We start from the raw sequence: 18,303 nt of genomic DNA on the forward strand, positions 1-18,303 counted from the left end.
CTACTTCCTGTGGGAGAGTCTAATAGGCATCAGACATATCCAGCTGCATTCTCCCCAACACAACCTGAGAAAACTACACCAGCTCTTAACATTTCTTATCCTAACCTCACACCATCCAAAGCTCTGGCAGGTTCAGATTCCCCTGTCCCTAGTGTCCCTAGTGTTCCTAGTGTCCCTGGTGTCCATAGTGTCCCCACTGTCGTGTCCCCGGCCATCTGGCCCAGAAGGGGAAAAGGCTGATCAAATATGGGGGGGGGGGATTTCACCCCCACAGCTGTTGCAGGGATATGACATGCTGACATCAATTGAAGAAGTGTGACATTTAGCAGCACGTCACCCCACTGCGTTTACCCAGCAGCCACCAGTGGGACAGAGGCAGATGGACACAAAGAGGTGGCACTGAAATACCGCTGCGCACATCGCCCTGCCAGAGGGTATAAGCCTCACCCTGCTTTACCCTGGGCACTTCAGTCACTGACTCTGATTGTTTGAACTTTGATCCAATACCCTGTCAACAAAGTGATGAAATCACAAGTGTGTTCAGCACTCTATTTGGATGAGTTAGAACAGCTTCACTCCAAACTCAACTTGGGGTCACTAGCTGAAATGGTGATAAATGAATGTTTGATAGCTGACTCAATGGTTTTCTGAGCATTGTGTTTTCACCGTTTACAAGATCTATGAGACTGCTAACCCTCAAACAAACACAATCCAAAATACCATTAATAAGACCGTATTCCACTTTGAGGAACCCCTGTATATAAGTTAAGACCAGCTGAATAACTTAATAAGTTCTTCCTTCTGTGAGTCGATACCCTGATTGTAGCTCATCAGCTCCACGACAGACTATTGAGTCCTGAAACATGACATACAGCATTCAACTACCATCAGTGTTTCCTCCGTTGACATTTCAGAGCAGGAATAGAGGAATGGAGAGCTAAGGGTTAAGGGTTATTGAAAAAAGATACATGTGAGGAGAGAGAATTTGCAGAGACGTAACATACTGTAGTGTTAAAACGTTTTATCCAGACCAGATCTGAATCATTCTCCACATCATTCCTTAGAGAGTGGATAGTCCGTCGAGGAGAAACAGTGATTAGAGTACACTGTATGAGTACAATCGGCCATCAATACTGGTTAACCCATGGCCTTCCCTTAGGTTATGTTGAACTAGTCTAGCAAGTCATGTTAAGTTAATACACAAGTGTAAATGCAAGAGGGGTGAGAGTGGCACCTAGAAAGCAGCTTAGCTAGCGCAAACCAGCAGTTTCACTTGAAAATGTCTCACTAAGCTTTAAAGGGACAGTAAGCTCTCATGAAGGTCCAGTCTGCCTGTGCTTTGCATGATCTCTTGCCAAAGAGCTTTTCCAGTTCACACAGCTGTGGCAGAACCAATGGGGCTTGATTAGTTCATTCCCCTACATTGGGAGTCCAGTGTGGTCACTAGGCTGCAGCTTTGACAAAGTCCATTTATCTTTGAACACGACTCAATTAGTATGAAGCTCCACCTATCAAATTATGGAAATTCTTAATAAATGATTATAAGTTTGGCAAGGCAACAACGAGTTAGCTAAAGCAGAAACAGACTGGCAGCCTGTCTGTCTGCTTCACTTCACAAATATAATAATCTTATTTTTATCCTTCTAAATGTCAGTGCACTGACTTCTGGATTTATAATACATGTAATATAGGGCTCTATAGTATGTCTTAAGTTGGTTGGTGCAGATAGAGAAGGCAGCTTCGTATCTAGTCCTTAGAAAACTGTGCAGTATATATATTGTTTTTACATTGTTAGCCCAGAAAACCTTAAGTGTTATTACATACAGCCGGGAATAACTATTGGATATCAGAGAGACGTTAACTTACCAGCATAACCAGCACTACTACCAGGAAAACGACTTTCCCAAAGCGGATCCTTTGTCTGCACCTCCCAGGGCACTTGAACTGATACCAGAGTCCGACCCAAAACAACGCCGCCGGTGGAGAGGGTGTCGGAGCGGTCTTCTAGTGAGGCTTCGGACCATCCACCGCTTCTGAGTATATTACTCACTAATGTCCAGTCCCTAGTTAACAAAGTCGATGAAATCAGGGCAGGAGTTGCTTTCCAAAGAGATATCCGGGATTGTAACATACTCTGTTTCATGGAAACATGGCTAGCTGGAGACATGCTGTCGGAGTCCATACAGCCAAAGGGATTTTCAGTGCATCGCGCCAACAGGAATAAACATCTCTCCGGCAAGAAGGGCGGGGTGTATGTTTCATGATTAACGACTCATGGTGTAATTGTAACAACATACAGGAATTCAAGTCCTTTTGTTCACCTGACCTAGAATTCCTCACAATCAATTGCCAACCTTATTATCTCCGGAGAACTCTCCTTAGTTATCGTCACAGCTGTGTATATCCCCCTGCAAGCAGATACTAAGATGGCCATAAAGGAACTTCGCTGGACTTTATGCAAAGTGGAAACCATATATCATGAGGCCGCATGTATTGTTGCTGGGGATTTCAACAAAGCTAATTTGAGAACAAGGCTATCTAAATTCTATTAGCATATCAATTGCAGTACTCTAGCAAGTAACACGCTCGACCATTGCTACTCTAACTTCCACAATGCATACAAGGCCCTCCCCTACCTTCTTTTGGCAAATCTCCATTTTGTTCCTCCCCTCCTATTGGCAGAAACTAAAACAGGAAGCACCCGTGCTTAGGTCTACCCAACACTGGTCTGACCAATCAGATTCCACACTTCAAGATTGCTTCGATCACATGGACTGGGATATGTTCCGGGTAGCCTCAGACAATAACATTGATGTATACGCTGACTTGGTGAGCAAGTTTATAAGGAAGTGTATAGGAGTACCCACTGTGACCATTAAAATCTTTCCCTACCAGAAACCGTGGATTGATGGCAGCATTCGCATAAAACTGAAAGCACGAACCACCGCATTTAATCATGGCAAGGCAACTGGAAACATGGTCGAATACAAATTGTGTAGTTATTCCCTCCATAAGGCAATCAAACAGGCAGAACGTCAGTATAGAGACAAAGTGGAGTCGCAATTCAACGGCTCAAACACAAGATGTATGGGGCAGGGTCTACAGGCAAACACTGATTATAAAAAAAAACAGCCCCTTCACGGACATCGAAGTCGTGCTTCCAGACAAATTAAACAACTTCTTTGCATACTTTGAGAACAATACAGTGCCACCGACGCGGCCCGCTACCAAAGACTGTGGGCTCTCCAGGGATGCCGACGTGAGTAAAATATTTAACCGTGTTAACCCTCGCAAGGCTGCCGGCCCAGACGGCATTCCTAGCCGCGTCCTCAGAGCATGAGCAGACCAGCTGGCCGGTGTGTTTATGGACATATTCAGTCAATCCCTATCCCAGTCTGCTGTCCCCACATGCTTCAAGATGGCCACCATTGTTCCTGTTCCCAAGAAAGCTAAGGTAAATTAACTAAATGACTATCACCCGTAGCACTCACTTCTGTCATCATGAAGTACTTTGAGAGACTAGTCAAGGATCATATCACCTCCACCTTACCTGTCACCCTAGACCCACTCCAATTTGCTTACCGCCCAAATAGGTCCACAGACCATACAATCGCAATCACACTCCACACTGCCCTATCCTATCTGGGCATGAGGAATACCTAAGTAAGAATGCTGTTCATTGACCACTGCTCAGCATTCAACACCATAGTACACTCAAAACTCATTAAGCTTGAGACCCTGGGTCTCGACCCCACCCTGTGCAACTAGGTCCTGGATTTCCTGATGGACCGCCCCCAAGTGGTGAAGGCAGGAAACAACATCTCCACTCCTCTGATCCTCAACACTGGGGACCCACAAAGGTGTGTTCTCATTCCCCTCCTGTACTCCCTGTTCACCCATGACTGCGTGGCCATGCACACCTCCAATTCAATCAAGTTTGCAGACGACACCAAAGTGGTAGGCTTGATTAACAACAATGACGAGACAGCATACGGGGAGGAGGTGAGGGCCCTCGGAGTGTGGTGTCAGGAAAATAATCTCTCACTCAATGTCAGCAAAACAAAAGAGATGGTTGTGGACTTCAGGAAACAGCAAAGGGAGCACCCCATATCCACATCGACGGAACAGCAGTAGAGAAGGTGAAAAGTTCCTCGGTGTACACATCACTGAAATGGTCCATGCACACAGACAGTGTGGTGAAGAAGGCGCAACGACGCCTCTTCAACCTCAGGATGCTGAAAAAAATGGGGCTTGTCAACGAAAACCCTCACTAACTGTTACAGGTACACAATTGAGAGCATCCTGTCGGGCTGTATCACCGCCTGGTACAGCAACTGATCCGCCCTCAACCGCAGGGCTCTCCAGAGGGTGGTGCGGTCTGCACAACGCATCACCCTCCAGGACACCTACAACACCTGATGTCACAGGAAGGCAAAAAAGATAATCAGGGACAATAACCACCCGAGCCACTACCTGTTCACCCTGCTTCCATCCAGAAGGCGAGGTCAGTACAGGTGCATCAAAGCCGGGAGAGATTGAAAAACAGCTTCTATCTCAAGGCCATCAGATTGTTAAACAGCCACCACTAGCACAGAGAGGCGGCCGCCTACCTATAGACTTTATTAAAGTAGCATTGGCCACTTCAATAAATGGAACACTTGTCACTTTAATACTGCCACTGTATCCGTCACTATCTATTCTTTACTATTTATTGCATCTTAGCTGCTCTGTCACTGCTCATCCATATTTTATACTTATATATTCTCATCCCATTCCTTTACTAGATTGTGTGTATTAGGTTTTGTTGCAGAATTGTTAGATATGACCTGTTAGATACTGCTGCACTGTCGGATCTTGAAGCATAAGCATTTCCCTACACTCTCAATAACACCTGCTAACCATGTGTATGTGAGCAATAAAATTTGATTTGAGGTGTAGAATGTCTGAACAGGTAATCATTTGTTGGTAAAATTCAATGATTCTGGACTTTAAAACATTAAAACATAACTCTAAATCCCCTGAGGAATGAATGAAGACTGACATTAATCTGATGTTAATTCTGATGTTAATTCAGGATAGATGTAGAATGTTCACTTTGGCCAGGAGAAATGTGAGCAGTAACAATTGAATGAAGTCTATACTCAGATCTATTTGTCTTTGTCATGTTGCTAAGTGCCTTACAAAATTGATTCACTTGTTTAACCAAATAAATCCATAATGGCAGCCATTTCAGCAGCATACGCATTCATGTTTTCATATAAAAAACACTAGCATTCTGTGGGGAACCTATTTGCTTCACTGAAGGGACTATCGTATCCCTAGGAGACATATGAAATTGGGAGAGCAAGCTGCTAGCATGACTAAACAGCAATGCAGAGAGGTGAGAGGAGAGGAGAATGGGATGAATGGTGAACATAGCCATCGGTCCTTGCCTAGAGGCTAACAGGTAGAGAGATTAACAGAACACAATGGATGAACATAGCAATGCAAACAGTACAGATCTTTCACAGCTGATCAATGAAAGCAAAAGACAATGTTTGCAACGTTACTTTTAACAAGGAAGATTGCATCGAATAAGATCATTATCAGTATCAGAAATGCATTATCTGTCTATTAGAATACATTAGAGAACGACTGACAACAGAAGAATAAGATGATAAATGATCTAGTAATTACACTTCCTTGCTCTCTCTACACTTACAATATACTCTTATCTATTGGATTAATAATGTACTAAAATACAACATGCTGCATCTGGTAATGAACTACAACAATCTCACATGTTAATTTCAGGAAAGTGCATAAATGAGATCAGTAAACCACTGCAACCTGGAAAAAGTGCAATGTCATACTACAGTACAATGGATGAGAAATGTTCATATCTTTCCCCCTCCTTCCTCTGAAACATGAAACATTACATTTTAGGACAGGCACTGTTTAGGATGTTCCCTGTAAGAGGAGCATAGAGAGAGCAACTTGGTCGAGCTGTGTTTCAACTCAAATCAAATCGTATTTGTCACATGCGCCGAATACAACAGCTGTAGACCTTACCGTAAAATGCTTACTTACAAGCCCTTAACCAACAATGCAGTTCAAGAAATAGAGTGAACAAATGATTTACCAAATAAACTCCCTGTTCATTCATGACTGCGTGGCCACGTATGCCTCCAAATCAATCATCAAGTTTGCAGACTACACCAAAGTGGTAGGCCTGATTACCAACAATGACGAGACAGCCTACAGGGAGGAGGTGAGGTCCCTCGGAGTGTGGTGCCAGGAAAATAACCTCTCACCCAACGTCAACAAAAAAAGGAGCTGATAGTGGACTTCAGGAAACAGCAGAGGGAGCACCCCCCCTATCCACATCGACAGGACCGCAGTGGAGAAGGTGGAAGGCTTCAAGTTCCTTGTTGTACACATCACTGACAAACTGAACTGGTCCCCCCACACAGACAGTGTGGTGAAGAAGGCGCAACAGCGCCTCTTCAACCTCAGAAGGCTGAATAAATTTGGCTTGGCACCTAAAACCCTCACAAACTTTTACAGATGCACAATTGAGAGCATCTTGTCAGGATGTATCACTGCCTGGTATGGCAACTGCACCGCCCGCAACGGCAGGGCTCTCCAGAGGGTGGTACAGTCTGCCCAATGTATCATCAGGGGCAAACTACCTGCTCTCCAAGACACCTTCAGCACCCGTTGTCACAGGAAAGCCAAAAAGATCATCAAGGACAACAGCCACCCGAGCCACTGCCTGTTCACCCCGCTATCATTCAGAAGGTGAGGTCAGTACAGGTGCATCAAAGTTGGGACTGAGAGACTGAAAAACAGCTTCTAACTCAAGTCCATCAGACTGTTAAATAGCTATCACTAGCACATTAGAGGCTGCTGCCCTATATACATAGACTTGAAACCACTGGCCACTTTAATAATTACATTTACATTTACATTTAAGTCATTTGGCAGACGCTCTTATCCAGAGCGACTTACAAATTGGTGAATTCACCTTATGACATCCATAATTTAAACACTAGTCCATTTAATAATTTTTTACATCTTTTGCATTACTCATTTCATATGTATATAGTGATATAGTGTATTCTGTCATATTCTACTGTATCTTAGTCTATGCCGCTCTGACATTGCTCGTCCAAATATTTATATATTCCTAAATCCATTCCTTTACTTTAGATTGTGTGTATTGTTAGATATTACTTGTTAGATATTACTGCACCGTCGGAGCTAGAAACACAAGCATTTCGCTACACCTGCAGTAACGTCTACTAAACATGTGTATGTGACAAATAACATTTGATTTGATTTTGATTTGCATTCAGGATGCATGTTTTGGAACATTTTAATTCTCTATATTTGTGTTCTTCCTTTCACTCTGTCATTTAGGTTACTATTGATCCATCCTCAGTTTTCTCCCATCACAGCCATCGAACTCTGTAGCTGTTTTAAAATAACCATTGTCTTTATGGTGACATCTCTGAGCAGTTTCCTTCCTGTTCTGCAGCTCAGTTCAGAAGGACCACTTTTGATGTATCTGGATGGTTTAATACATCATCCACAGCATGATTATTAACTTGACCATGCTTAAAGAGATTCAATGTCTGATTTGTTATTGTCACCCATCTACCAATTACTGCCCTTCTTTGAGGCTTTCTGAAAGCTCCCTGGTCTTTGTAGTTTAATCTTGCCATAGATCACAGGCACATTTGGAAAAGAGACCTAGGTCTCAATATGTCTTCTTTGTCAAAATAAAGGTTAAATAAAATATCTGTGCTTGAAATTCAGTACTCCATAGATGTTGTATGTATGGGAGACAGAGGAATGGGGTAGTCATTCAAAAATCATGTCAATCCATATTATTTCACACAGTGAGTCCATGTAAATTATTATCTGATTTGTTAAGCAATATTTTATTCCTGAACTAATTTAGGGTTGCCTAAACAAAGGGGGTGAATACTTATGCAACAACTACATTTCATTTGTATTCATTTGTAAAAATGTGTACAACCATGTTGTGTGGATCAATGACAATTAAATCTATTTCAATCCCAGTTTGTAAAGCAACAAAATGTGGGAAAATCCAGGGGGGTGTATACTTATGATACCCAGTGTAACTGGCTGTTCAGAGGAGATAGGGAGGTGGTGTCGAGACCTGCTTTGACTACCAATAGACCAGCTATACACACAGATTAAACTGCTATGCAAAAGCCATATGAAGGTCCATTCAATGAGATTGCCTCCATTGCCTCGGCTGTGTGTATGTAACGTGTGTGCTGTATATTCTACACCGTGGCTCTGTCATTTGAACTTGTTTGGTTCTCTGTGTGTGTTTTACAGTACAACAAAAGTAGTTACAGTGCAATTCTGCTCTATAGTGAAAATTATAGCATTGAGAATTTCTCCTTTCAGCCTCATTGTTAATCAAATGGACAACCGAGCAGCAGAGGGCAGAACCACTTCAGTAAAGCTGCAATAAGAGGGCAGCGCTCTCCTTCTGATGACTTTCATTCACATTACTATTCATGGAGGGCTCAACCTCCCAGCACCCAGGTCCCCAGGCCACTGTAATAGGCCAATTCCTCTCATTAATCCCATTAATGAACATAAACAGGTGGTGCTTGCATCATTATAAGAAACAATTTCACAACATTTTAGTCTTCTCCGACCCTGAAATCCTGTAATGAATTAAATGGAATATGTGAAACGGGGATGTTCAGTAGATTCCCAGAGGGCTCTCTGTGATGTGATGATACCTTCTCTCTGCCGTCTGTCCTGGGGTGGGAGTGTGTATGGACGTGTGGAGTGTGTGTATGGATGCTGCGGTAGAAGGACAGTACTCACCCCCTCACTGTTCTGGCCCGTCTTAGCCAGCATCTCCTGCAGGGCTCGCACAGAGAGAGAATGCTCCAGCACAAAGTTACAGATGCACAGGTCTGGAGGGACATACTGGAAGAGACAGAGGACGGGAGATTGGGTTTAGGGTTGTATGCAGCAGACAATTGCCAGTTACAAGTGAGGATTTCAAACCATGTTAAAAAGGCTCAATATAAAATGTAGATTAAATGGAAACCCAGAAAAGGCTTTTGATTGGTCACTACAGATGCCTGGTCCTCAGATTGGTTAGTCACAGATTGTGACTGAGTGTGTTGTTCTTTACTAAGCATGTTTTGTCCATTACACCCATGACTAATAATCATAACAACCATCAATTACAAACGCCAGAGATTGATTACACTTGAAAACCATTTCAGATGCCTGTTCCACATTCCCTCAGCACTGCAGAGTGAGAGAAACACAATAACACAGATGTCTTTGAAAATATTCAATCAATCTTATTTGATAAGGAAAAGCCTAGAGTCATTTATCTATATTGTGTCTCCCAAAATAGTTCTGAATGCCTGCGTAAGTCAGTCCACCTGCTCTACAAGATGCAACTTTGAAAGCATATCAACTGACTGGAGGGCCAAATTCAGAATTCTATATCATTACAGCAAGTGCCTATAGTATCGGTGTATGTGGATCTTGGCCAATCTAGGGCATGGAAAGAGAGCATGAAGAGACCACAGGAGAGAGAGAGAGAGACAGACCGAGAGACACAGACCGAGAGAGACAGACCGAGAGAGACAGACCGAGAGAGACAGACCGAGAGAGCCTGACCGAGACAGACAGACCGAGACAGATAGACTGAGAGAGACAGACCGAGAGAGACAGACTGAGAGAGACAGACCGAGAGAGACAGACCGAGAGACAAAGTAACAGAGAGAGACAGACCGAGACAGACAGACCAAGAGAGACAGACCGAGAGAGACAGACCGAGAGAGACAGACTGAGAGAGACAGACCGAGAGACAAAGTAAAAGAGAGAGAGAGACCGAGAGAGAGAGAGACCGAGAGAGACAGACCGAGAGACAAAGTAACGGAGAGAGACAGACCGAGAGAGACAGACCGAGAGAGACAGACAGACCGAGAGAGACAGACAGACCGAGAGAGACAGACTGAGAGAGACAGACCGAGAGAGACAGACTGAGAGAGACAGACCGAGAGACAGACAGACCGAGAGAGACAGACAGACCGAGAGAGACAGACTGAGAGAGACAGACTGAGAGAGACAGCCCGAGAGAGACAGACCGAGAGAGACAGGCCGAGAGACAAAGTAACAGAGAGAGTGGAGCACTCATCCCTTCTTCATACAGGACAGGGCAGCAGTCTGACAGAATTAGGCAGAGAGGGAGATACTTAGGGACCTGCAACACTACAAGATAAATGATGCACAGCAAACACACACACTATCCTCCTTTAAGTAGCAACATGTAAAACTTGGCTAAACTGGTTCACCTTGTTACAGGTAAATCTAACTTTAAATTGGAACTTCAGCCGACCTAGTTCTACTCTGCTGTGAGCCTACCTGCTTTCTACACTCAGGTAAAACTAAGTTAATATGTGAAATAATCTAAAGCAGTATCGACGCAGCTATCCATTCTCGAGACATTTTAAATATGCACATTTAAATCATGGTGGAGTATAGATCCAGAGAGCTGGACCAACGGTGGCAGGACAGTGGAGTTACACCAGTAAAACAGACATGATGTGATTTGTAGTGACACATGCCAACATCGGAAGCCCAGTGTCTCTCTTAGGACAGCCTCAAGCATCAGCTTCGGAGATGTCAAAATGATGTCAAAGTGGCTTAAAGTAACGTACTCAGACATAATGACCTTAATGACCTGCCATTACTAAGGGCATTTTGAGAATTGTCATCACTGTTTTTAGTCAAAACACACACATACGCTATGCTCACACATGCACCCATCGACACAACCAGGGGTTACAGACGCAGCAGCACAGACACTGTAAAAGCCCGAAGTCCATTTGATCCGCACCCTATGAGAGGACTCTGTGCCAGTTCTATTCTTTGACTAGATTTGATTTTCTCCCCCGTTCCACTCTTTCCTGGCCTGCTGTTGGGGAAACACAATAGAGGGTGGCACGGAGGAATCTGTGTTGGGGCGCTGGGGGCGTAGGTCTGTGTGTCCTCAATCTGAGAGGGCATATCATGAAGATATATTTAGGGCTGCTTGCCTACACACTGCTCTTTGGTTTATGGCTCATGCTGTGGGAGGGGAGCAGCTAGACCAATGGATGACATATCCCATCTTCTCTGCGGACGAGATCCAAAAGGTTACATAGCACTTTCTCTTTGATTACCCCAAGAGATGACCTCTCAATTTAGCTCCTTCATGTTCACCCTAATGACAGAGTACATACTGTGCATTAGTTCAGAAACCTAGAAGTAGTTGGCTATATCATCATCTTCATCTTATTTAACAGTTAATTGGCCATTTCATTAGTTAAACATTAACTTTACAATAGCTGTACATGGTTTATTCTATGATGGGGGCTTCAGCTCTCTGGTGATCCTACCACGAGAGAGCTGATGGAGGAGCAGCTAACCATGAATAAACATCAACTGCTAATTCATTGGCTGATTGATGTCACATTTAAACATGCACCATTTAAATCAACATCCTTGTTGCCTTGTGTATGTCTCCATGCACTGTAAAAAAAAAAAAAAAATATGTTGATTCAACGTACAATTGTAAGGCAACCAGCCTTTTGGGGTATTTGATGAGGGGAATAAACAGTTTGATCAATTTTAGAATAAGGCTGTAACGTAACAAAATATGGAAAAAGTTAAGCGGTCTGAACACTTTCCGAATGCACTGTATATATTTTGTATACTGTGTCCCTACACTGTCTCTACGCTCCACATGTCGATCTGACTGATCATAAGTGAGGAAACATCAAAACCAACCCTCTCATTCTGCTTAGATTGTGATTGTACACACGTAGAAAAAAAGGTGCTAAGTAGAACCATACAGGATTCTTGGGTTTGTCCCCATAGGGGAACCCTTTTTGGTGCTGGGTAGAACCCTTTGCAGAGGGTCCTTCAAAGAACCCCCTCTGTATGATTTTACATACAGTAGAACCCTCTATGAAGGGTTCTGCCTAAAAACCCTCTATGAACGGTTCTACCAACCTTATTAGCCTTTAACATTTGATTATTTATGATAATACATTACGTATATCATAAGGCCTTTCTTCGAGGGCCTAGTTACAGTGCATTCGGAAAGTATTCAGACCCCTTGACATTTCCCACATTTTGTTACGCTACAGCCTTATTCTAAAGTGGATTAAATAGTTTATTTCGTGGTGGTTCCAAACTTCTTCCATTTAAGAATGATGGAGGCCACTGGGTTCTTGGGGACCTTCAATGCTGCAGAAATGTTTTGGCCATTATGGGGTATTGTGTGTAGATTGATGAGAAGGAAAAAAATATTTTATCCATTTTAGAATAAGGCTGTAATGTAACAAAATGTGTAAAAAGTCAACGGGTATGAATACTTTCCGAATGCGCTGTATATCCTAACACTGTGGTGTTATGAATCTCCTGGTTTACAGGCCACATCAGGCCTGCAAGTCACATTATGCAGGCTTGCAAAGTCCCGTGTAATTCCTAGTGGAACCCAGCCAGAGTTAGGATATCCAACAAGTGGAATTGTTAATCACCCACAACCTGAATTCAGAATGACTGCCAGGGTAGGGAAGATTGAATAGTGAGAGCACCTCAATCATCTAAATTGGAACAACTATCTCAGTAAAGGGTGCAATAAAAGCAATTACTAACAGATTGGATTAGTAAAACCCATTGTTCCTAGGCCGTCATTGTAAATAAGGATTTGTTCTTAACTGACTTGCCTAGTTAAATAAAGGTTCAATAAATACAAAATAAAGAAATGGCATGTTATTTATCTTTGTGTAGATTAAAAAGAATCAACCGATCAATGTACATGCAAAAACACAGATATTACAGTAAAACAAACAATTTCTCCAAATTCTCCCTGCAGTAGAGCATTCTGGAAAATAGTATATGGTTCTATGTAGAACCCTTCTTGCCTTCCAAAGAATCATCAAACAACCGTTCCATCTACAAAATAGTTCTTAGGATGTTAAAGGTTCAACGTAGAACCCTTTGCCTTACAAAGAACCCATGTCTTCGAAACGGTTCTTGGTAAAAACACTATCCCTCCGCAAGTAACCCTTTTGGAACCCTTTTCTTAAAGAGTAGTGGTACTGTAGTGAGTTGAGTCTTTTTTTCCCCTTCCCGGTCTCTGGTCCTGTCCCTGGGGGATGACGGCATTTCATACAAACACCAAGCAACAGAGAAAAAGTGTCAGACAGGAAGAGCATCCATTACACCTGTCTAGTGTAATTACCATCCCATCTGGGATGAAAGCATCCAGACCCTCCCATTGCCTCTCCTTCCATCCCTTGGTGAGTGCTGTGGGGTGGGGGTGAAGAAAGGGGAAAACTGTAGCTAAGCAGTGCATACATAAATCACTATCACTCCACACTCTCTCACTCTCTTATGTTCTCTGTATCTGTGTCTTTATCTCAGCGTCTATGTAACTAGCTTCCCGGCCACGTTGAAATTAATCGGAGACAATGTTAAAGGTAGACAGTGATATGACATAGAGGCAGAAAATAAACAGCATAGTAGATCAATTTCCGCAACAACTAAGAGCGTTGAAGCGCAAGGCCCAACTTCTCCACTGTTTTGGTCCCATGGCTACCACGCTGTACATAGAGTGAAGTGAACCCGAGCTAAAAGTGTACATGCGCAGATACCGTGTGTGATTGTGTGAGAGTGAAGTGTTGCATCTCGCTTGTCTCAATATCTCCGGTGCTGCATGTGGCAACGTCATTTAGCTAAGTTTACCTTAAATGGATTATGATTAAAAGAACAATCAATGCTGAATAATCTAATCATGCCAGGTTACAGTGACAGAGGGAATGGAATTCGGAAGCGCTGATGAGGGCGACTGGCTTTACTGTGTAATATTGTCACTTGGACAGCTGCAATGTTTTAAAGTGCAATATTGCTATGCTTTCATAGAACTAGTTCTATAGAACAGAAATGGTGCTTCTTCCCCAAGTATATTCCAAAACTACAAGCAGGCAAAACGTGACAAATGAAACTAATCGGCTTTGAAATAGTAAGAATTGTCACGTTGTAAGTAATTCAGGAGAGAACTACATCCTTTGATGTGACAAATGCTGATTTGGTTTTTAAAACAATTAAGCCTTGCTCAATCCATCCTTATAAAACGTGCAGTGATTTTGCACGTAGTTGCACAAACCACAAATGCATTAGCACTGACAAAGCACCAGGCTGTATTACAACATTGAGCAATTATAGCAAACAACCACAGTTTGTTTATGAACTAATCAAGAAAAACCGCATGGTCTAATTTTTCCAAATTGAACATTATCATAAAACTGGAGGCCTGCTGAGACGTACAATCACGAAAGAAAATACATAATAATTGTTGCATCATGTATAATCAGGTGACTGTGATTGGTTCGTGTTTCTGATAATGTGGTATAGTAAGCTGCCTCTGTGCTGCTCTCAGCGTGTCCCTGGTTTATTTTAGGGCCAAATGCTGAGTCATTTTTGGGGTCCAGGATGGCCAATATTCAATATTATTAAATTTGAACATTTTGATGACAACATTTCTCAGAGACAGACATGTATGCATTAATTAATCAATTATAAAATCATACAATTCATTTGACTTTGTTTTACCAATTTAACTACATAACAACATATTGGTAATAATCTTTAATTTGAATGGTAAATCTCTTGATAAACTGAGTAAATCAAGATATCATAGGCAGGTGAATGCATATCCAATAGGAGTGTGTGAATGCATGTTAGTTGCCTTGTTTTGGCTGCTTTCAGTGGAGTATAAGGGGGTACAGTAAATAATCTGTTTCTGTTCCATTTATGACTAATCTCTTCTTTTATAAAAGTGTACTGAATAAACTCCATGCAATCACTCACTCGTGAGTGTCTCTCTCACAGTACATGCAAGCAGTGGGCAAGGGAGAGACACGTCATTTAACCCAGTGAATTTATAACGATTTTGGAGACATTCAGCATCGTGTAGACCCTGGTTATTTGAAGACCCTGGTTACGTGTGTAGACCTTGATTACATGTGTAGGCCCTGATTACGCGTGTAGACCCTGATTAAGTGTGCATTCAGGGCCTCCCAGGTGGCACAGTGCCTCCAGAGACTCTGGGTTCGCGCCCAGGCTCTGTCGTAACCGGCCGCGACCGGGAGGTCCGTGGGGCGACGCACAATTGGCCCAGCGTCATCCGGGTTAGGGAGGGTTTGGCCGGTAGGGATATCCTTGTCTCATCGCGCACCAGCGACACCGTGTTTCCTCCGACACATTGGTGCGGCTGGCTTCCGGGTTGGATGCGCGCTGTGTTAAGAAGCAGTGCGGCTGGTTGGGTTGTGTACCGGAGGACACATGACTTTCGACCTTCGTCTCTCCCGAGCCCGTACGGGAGTTGTAGCGATGAGACAAGATAGTAGCTACTAACAATTGGATACCACGAAATTGGGGAGAAAAAGGGGTTAAAAAAATAAAATAAAAAGTGTACATTCAGGTTATTTAAAGACCCTGGTTATGTAAAGACCCTGGTTATGTAAAGACCCTGGTTATGTAAAGACCCTGGTTATGTAAAGACCATGGTTATGTAAAGACCCTGTTTATGTAAAGACCCTGGTTATGTAAAGACCCTGGTTATGTAAAGACCCTGGTTATTTAAAGACCCTGGTTATGTAAAGACCCTGGTTACGTAAAGACCCTGGTTATGTAAAGACCCTGGTTATTTAAAGACCCTGGTTATGTAAAGACCCTGGTTATTTAAAGACCCTGGTTATGTTAAAGACCCTGGTTATGTAAAGACCCTGGTTATGTAAAGACCCTGGTTATGTAAAGACCCTGGTTATGTAAAGACCCTGGTTATGTAAATACCCTGGTTATGTAAAGACCCTGGTTATGTAAAGACCCTGGTTATGTAAAGACCCTGGTTATGTAAATACCCTGGTTATTTAAAGACCCTGGTTATGTAAAGACCCTGGTTATGTAAATACCCTGGTTATTTAAAGACCCTGGTTATGTAAAGACCCTGGTTATGTAAATACCCTGGTTATGTAAATACCCTGGTTATGTAAATACCCTGGTTATGTAAAGACCCTGGTTATGTAAAGACCCTGGTTACATGTATATGGACTTCTGAACTCAGTGAACATGTGGTTAACATGTCCTGGCATTCTCTCATCTCACTCACTGGGCTCTATGGAGAACACCTTGGAAGACCTTATCTCTGACTCAAATACACCCTTTCTCACAACATTATAATCTACACTGAACGGTAGGAGAATCAGGCACTGAAAAGATAAGGGTGATAATTCTACATTCAAGATGTTAGTTCCAGTAGGAAATACTTTATTATATCTTAGCGTTAGAGCCACGCTGAAATTCTGTCTCGTGTTTTCTTGCATAAGATTTTAGTTTGAGACAAACAAACAACGAATAACGTGACAACCCTACTCCTCTCCACAGTAAGTCATTTCTATGTGCCTACCTTTGCCTCTGATGTGGGTTCCAGGTAGCACAGTCGATTGCCGAGCCCCTCTGCAGTCAGGCAGAACTTGCGATTCTCCTTGTGGATGCAGGCGACACACTGGAGCACCACTTCATCATCCTGTCAAGACAAAATGGAGGTTTTCAGAGTGAGAGGAGGTAGACAAAAAAAAACTACGCTCAGGAGCAGGAGCCCATCAACCACCTTTTAACAGGGGGAGATTATTCACTGTGACTCCACACTATTAGAAAAAAATCTAGAACCTAAAAGGCTTCTTCGGAAGTCCCCATAGGAGAACCCTTTGAAGAACCCCTTTTGGTTCCAGGTAGAACCCTTTCCACAGATGGTTCTACGTAGAACCTAAAATAGTTATTCTATATGGAACCAAAAACGGTTCCACCAGGAACCAAACATGGATCTTCTATAGGGACAGATACAGAACACTTTTGGAACCCTTTTTTCTAAGAGTGTGTTCTGGAAACAGGGGATTCATCTACCCAGACACTGGATGGCTAGAAAAAAGTCAGCATTTACATCATTGCAGAATAATGTGACATAATTGCGGAGCATTACATTGAATGGGCTGCTGGTTTAAGATTCAGGCTTCACAATCTTTTCTCAAGGACCATATTTTCCAGCAGCAAAATAGGTACCTTAAAAATAAAGGAAAAATGGTGGGGTGAGATTTCTAGTATTTTACGTCTTAATGAAGCCTTGACGCACCACGCAGAACCAGAGAATAGGTTGACACAAATGCTAAAGAAAAAGACAATGCAATATTAATTCCTGCTTTGAGGAGTTAATATTGATGACTAATACATTTCTCTATTTGGGCTCACTGTTTCGGGCTGTTGATTGGGCAGTCTCCTGCTAAGGTAATGAACAAACACAAATGATCCACTGAGGATCCCTTTAAGTCTGCCAAACATCCTTTAGGCTATTCACGCTATTTACAATACTTTCAGAAACCATTCACACCTCTTGACTTTTTCCATATTTTGTTGTTACAGCCTGAATTTAAAATTGATTGAATTTAGATTTTTGGTCAGTGGCCTACACACAATAACCCATAATGTCAAAGTGGAATTAAGTTCTTTAATTTTTATTTAGGAGTAGAATGAGTCTTCACAAGTCACATAATAAGTTGCATGGACTCAATCTGTGTGCAATAATAGTGTTATACAATTATAATTATCTGTAAGTTCTGTCAGTCGAGAAGTGAATTTCAAACACAGATTCAACCACAATGAACCGAGAGGCTTACCAATGCCTCAGAAAGAAGGGCACCTATTGGTAGATGGGTAAAAAAAACAGACATGGAATATTCCCTTGAGCATGGTGAAGTTATTCATTACACTTTGGATGGTATGTCAAGAACCGCAGTCACTACAAAGATACAGGCGTCCTTCCTAATTCAGTTTCCGGACAGGAAAGAAACTGCTCAAGGATTTCACCATGAGCCAATGGTGACTTTAAAACAGTTACAGAGTTGAATGGCTGTGATAGGAGAATACTGAGGATGGATCAACAACATTGTAGTTACTCCACAATACTAACCTAAATGACAGAGTGAAAAGAAGGAAGCCTGTACAGAATACAAATATTCCAAAACATGCACGAAAGTAATACTGCTAAAAATGTGGCAAAGCAATATACAATTTGTCCTGAATAGAAAGTGTTAAGTTTGGGGCAAATCCAATACAACACACTACTGAGTACCACTCTGCATGTTATCCTGGCATGAAGTTGTGTCACATATCAGTTTGCAACCAATGTAAATAAATACATAA

The 18,303-nt window shown here is 42.4% G+C and overlaps 1 protein-coding gene across 1 annotated transcript in view; it reads right to left on the reverse strand.

The window, feature by feature from the left end:
* Positions 1–322: 322 nt before the first annotated feature.
* Positions 323–18,303, reverse strand: part of LOC135507499 (ryanodine receptor 3-like) — a 61,733-nt gene continuing 43,752 nt past the window's right edge. The window contains exons 2-4 of the mRNA XM_064927011.1: positions 16,514–16,633; positions 8,857–8,961; positions 323–508 (exon numbers count right to left, since the gene is read on the reverse strand). Of these exons, the coding sequence (XP_064783083.1) occupies positions 323–508; positions 8,857–8,961; positions 16,514–16,633 (411 nt within the window). The remainder of the gene's footprint in view (positions 509–8,856; positions 8,962–16,513; positions 16,634–18,303) is intronic.

The sequence above is a fragment of the Oncorhynchus masou genome, chromosome 21, assembly GCF_036934945.1.
Source record: "Oncorhynchus masou masou isolate Uvic2021 chromosome 21, UVic_Omas_1.1, whole genome shotgun sequence".
NCBI classification, from domain to species: domain Eukaryota; kingdom Metazoa; phylum Chordata; class Actinopteri; order Salmoniformes; family Salmonidae; genus Oncorhynchus; species Oncorhynchus masou.